Consider the following 4,942-nt stretch of genomic DNA (forward strand, 5'->3'; position numbering starts at 1 on the left):
AATAACACAAAATGATACAATTAAATTCAAAATCACCCGCTTTAAAAAAAAATCAAAATGACTTGTTTTACTTGTTAATTTGCTTACGTGAAGATTATAATATTAAAGTAATAATATTTTATATATTATTATATTGTGATTATATTGGTAAGAAATGAATCTCTCAATCCATTTAGGATTCTGAAACATCTTTTTGAATATAAAATCCCTTTAGGTATTTCTGAACGCATCATATCCCTCCGTCGTGGCGGCTTCTACGTACGTATAAAATCTCCCAATCCCTTTATGATTGTGAAACATTATTTTTAATATCAAATCATTTCTCAAGGCTTCTACGTACATATATGTATGTATTCGCATTAGCCGTTTCTCCAGATCTGAATTCCCTCTGGTTTGCTCTCTCCGCATCTGCGCTCGATTTCGCCTTTTCCGATCGGTTTGGCTGATTCTCCAGCTTCAATGGAGGAGTTGGAATGTTTGGAACTAAGGCAAAAGCTGAAAGAAAGATTTAGAAAGAAGATGAAGAAAGAGTTGGGAAGTGGAAATGCTTCCACTTGCCGTTCGGATAATTTTGGTTCCTTCTTTGGACCTTCACAGCCAGTTATAGCTCAAAGAGTAATTCAAGAAATCAAGTCCTTATTGGAAAACCCTGATTTGGCAGCTAAAGTTATGAGGAAAAATAATATTATTGCTAGTGGTAAGGTTCATGTGAGACCAAAGTCCAGTACTAGTAACCATGCACCAAAAGCAAAAGTAGTTTCCAATGGGGGGGTTAAAACGAAAATCCAGATGCTAAAATACACAAGGGATTATTCGTTTTTGTTATCTGATGATGTTCCTGCTCCTTCAAAACCATCTTTGCCTCAAAAAGGTAATTCTGATTCACGGTCAGCACCAAAAAACCAGTCTTCAACAGTGCCTAACTTGCCTAGACAAAACCCTTCAAAACTGCAACCTTCCATTTCAAAACAGAAAAAGATGATGCCTAGCAAGCCAAAAATGATTCAGAAACCAGATGCAAATGTTCCGAAAGTTTCTTTGCCTCAAAAAGGTTCTACTCCCAATTCTTTGGCACCTTTGGATGTAAAGAGACCCATGCCTAACTTGTCTAGACAAAACACTTCAAAACTGCAACCTTCCATTTCAAAACAGAAAAAGATGATGCCTAGCAAGCCAAAAATGATTCAGAAACCAGCTGCTATGCCATCCTCAAGACCTGCGGTGGCAATGCAGAAACATTCAGTTTGTAATGCCCTCCTCTAAACCTCAGGTTGTAATGCAGAAACAACGAGTGGTTCCATCTTCTAGACCCCCCCAGCCGCCTGTGAAAAATCCAGCACAACGCCCGGCAAAGAGGAGATTGGATAAAGAAGAAGATGGAGCAGCAGCAGCTATTAGTTTGATTAGACAGATGTTTGGGTATAATCCCAATAGGTACCGCGATGATGATGATGATGATAGTGCTATGGAGGCTGGTTTTGATGACATACTCAAGGAGGAAAGACGGAGTGCCAAGATTGCGAGGAAGGAGGATGAAGAAGAGCTACGTAAGATAGAAGAAGAGGAAGAAATGAGAAGACAGGCAAAGAAGCGCAAGATGACCAGTCATAATGAATAATATTATTTTTCGTTCACCTTGATGTTGATGTTTGCTGCTATGCTATGTACCTACCATATAACAAGATTTTTCAGTCTATATTTAAAATTTTAATTTTAAACTCTATATTCACAAAAAATTATAGTATTATCTAAATTTATAGTAACAAAATTGTAGAAATAAAATATTTAAAAATAAAATTATTAGTTGCATAAAAAACTTTAAAAATATAATATTAATAATATATATATATATATATATATATATATATATATATATATATATATAAATTATACTTGATTTGCTGTTACGCATCAAGCAAAGAACTATTATTTGCAATAACAATTTGGGACTGCGAACAACAATAATGTGCTATCATTGGCTGTCCCAAATTGCTGTTGCAGACAGTAGTTCCCTATTCGTAGTAACCCGTTTTTAAAAAAATATTACGAATATATACATGAAAAAAATTTAAAAAAATATATACTATTATTTATATGAATATTATGAAACATATAGTAAAATACTAAAATTTGACGGTGATAGATGACAAATTTGCTTTGTTCATGTATTTAGGGAGAAAAGGTTCTTAGAAAAATCTTAGAAGTTAGGATAAAAGTTCGTAGAGAAAGTTTAGAAGTTAGGGATTGAGCTGAATTATAATTGAGCTAAATTTATAAATTCTAAGAATTGTGATAAAATTATTATCTAATGGGTTACGGAATTTATTGACATAAAACTTGCATGTGGGCAAAAGTTTTAATTCCTTTAGAAATGTGAAATGTCATTTTAGAATCTATAACTTTGTCTAACATACATTTTTAACCCATAAAAATTTAAATTTTAACAGACTTGTAAGGGGGGAATTTCACCCAATAATTCTGACTTTACACATCACCAATATGTGTTCTTGAGGGTAACAATTGTTATATCGTGGACTAGGGTCCGCAGATCACAGTGCACTGTGGATCCTGGTCCAATACGACATCGTTTTGGTTAAGTTGGTGGAGAGTTGACGCGACGGATACCGTTCAATCCGTCCAATCCCGTTACAGTTTTTCATTTTAACACTTGTGTTTATGTCTATTATATTAAGAATTTGTGTATTCTGTATTATGTTAGATTAGGTATATTACGTTAGGAGTTTATGTGTATTATAATATACAATTTTGTACAAACGAAACATAGATTTTTTTTTTTTGAAGTTAACGGCAGAAACGGGAAACAAAATTTAAAAAATTGTTAATAAATAGGAAAAAAAAAACAAAATGGACGGTTCAGCCGGCTAGGCGATCTAGGCGGCCGCCTCCGCGGCCGATTTCGGTCTTCCTCGCCGCGGCCGGGCGGCACCTAACGCCTTGGCACGAATTTTGCAACACTGGTATTATGTATTATGTTAGATTAGGTATATTATGTTAGGAGTTTATGTGTATTGTACTATAGAATTCTGTACATACGAAACAAGGAATTTTTTTTTTTTTTGTGAAGTTAACCGTAGAAACGGGAAACAAAATTTCTAAAAATAAAATAACCGTTAATGAATAGGAACAAAATGATGTTGTTTTGGACCATAGAGCACAATGCATTGTACACTCTAATCCACATCATATAATTTGCCTGAGGGTAATGGGTTGTTGGTTGATGTGGGTTGTGGGGGGCTCCATCAGGCCTTACCTTTTTTTTTTTTTTTTTCTTTTTAGTCAGGAGGGGAAATTAAAATTTAATTTTATTTGATGATGACAATTGAATTGGAATAATAGCAGCGTCCCTAACTTGCTACTTGAAAAAACAAAAAATCCCTTTCGAAATGTGAAATTTCATTTAGAATCCATAACTTTATTTAAAATACATTTTTAACCCATAAACTTAAATTTTAACCGAATGAGAGGTGAAAATTTCACCCAATAATTCTGATTTTACACATCACGGTGAGGACCTTATAGAATTACAACATTTATTATACGAATCATCGTTAAGAATAAATTATTTCTAACAGTCAGCACAATCCTATCTATTTCACCAGAAGAGATGACGGATTGCGTAAGGTAAGAGATTTAGAAGTTGTGCATTAATGTAGAAGACTATAGGTTGATTAGGGAGGTGAATTTTTACTTTCGGCCTCTCAAATCTACAATTCTTTTAGGTACTTTAAATCGTAAACAATCGAGGAAATATGCGAAGAGGAATTATCTATCAATAATGGTGTGATGAGTTATGATATGAGCTATATTAATATATGAGAAGGCGGATGATTCGAGGATAGATACTTAAAACTTATGCCAGTATAGCAGAGATTATTTGTGGATTTGGGTAGTGGATGTTGGAATTCGAACTCACAAATTTATGATGTTTTTAACATTAGTTATTATTTCTTTTTGGGAAAATGGCACTTTTTCCCCCTGAGTTATATACCTATAGCATTTTTTCCCCCTAAGTTATTGAAGTGGCTGTTTTTCCCCCTGAAATGTTAAATGGACATATTTACCCTTAAACTAAATATTTAATTTATTTTTTTCTCCAACAAATTATGACCATAATTTGGTTCAAACACTATAGCAACCAAACCGAAATATTCCAATTACAATGTAGAATCGAAATTCGATATTTAGAGTTTATTAAAATCATGAACCGGAACTGACGGTTCATGTTACAAAAAAAAATAAAATACATTTATTGTTGAATTTAGACTATTTTAAAATAAAAAATAAAATTTTAAAATAAAGACGGTTCAAAGCCGCGAATCAGATCCGGAACCGCCGGTTCACGATTCAAGATTCAATTACTTTGATACATAATTTTAATAAATTGACATTTAAATATTGGGTTCTAGATCTGAATTATAACCGTAAACTATTAATTCGATTGCTTTAGTATCCAGTTCAATTCAAATCGAACCGTGGTCATCCCTACGTATACGCAATAATTTGTTGGAGTAGTAAAATAAATAAAATGTTTACTTTAAGAGTATAAATGTCAATTTAATATATCAGGGGTGAAAAAGAACCACTTTTATAATAATTGAGGGGGCTAATGTGCTTACCTAAATAATTGAGGGGGAAAAAGTGCTATAAGTATATAACTCGGGGGTAAAAAGTACCATTTTCCCTTTCTTTTTTTTTGCTCTTTTCTTTTTTAGCATATGGCCCACAAGTTTTAAATGTTAGTACAGTGCAAATGTTAGCAAGTTTTAAATGTTAGTATCATACCATGTATATTATTTTTGTACTGAATATACATTATTTTACAGGAGACAAAATATAGTCCACATAGCTTGTGTGGACCATGGTCCATACAATAATGATTGCTTTTTGTTTTTTTGTTCTTTTATTTTTTCGCATATGGCCC

At 33.0% G+C, this 4,942-nt stretch overlaps 1 protein-coding gene across 1 annotated transcript; it reads left to right on the top strand.

Annotated features, from left to right (window-relative positions):
* The first annotated feature begins 459 nt into the window (after positions 1-459).
* LOC109155211 (translation initiation factor IF-2-like) lies at positions 460-1,263 on the top strand. The gene has a single exon (XM_019302928.1). It carries the CDS (start codon positions 460-462, stop codon positions 1,261-1,263), a length of 804 nt encoding a protein of 267 aa, XP_019158473.1.
* The last annotated feature ends 3,679 nt before the right edge of the window (positions 1,264-4,942 follow it).

The sequence above is a fragment of the Ipomoea nil genome, unplaced genomic scaffold (assembly GCF_001879475.1).
Source record: "Ipomoea nil cultivar Tokyo-kokei standard unplaced genomic scaffold, Asagao_1.1 scaffold2694, whole genome shotgun sequence".
NCBI lineage: Eukaryota > Viridiplantae > Streptophyta > Magnoliopsida > Solanales > Convolvulaceae > Ipomoea > Ipomoea nil.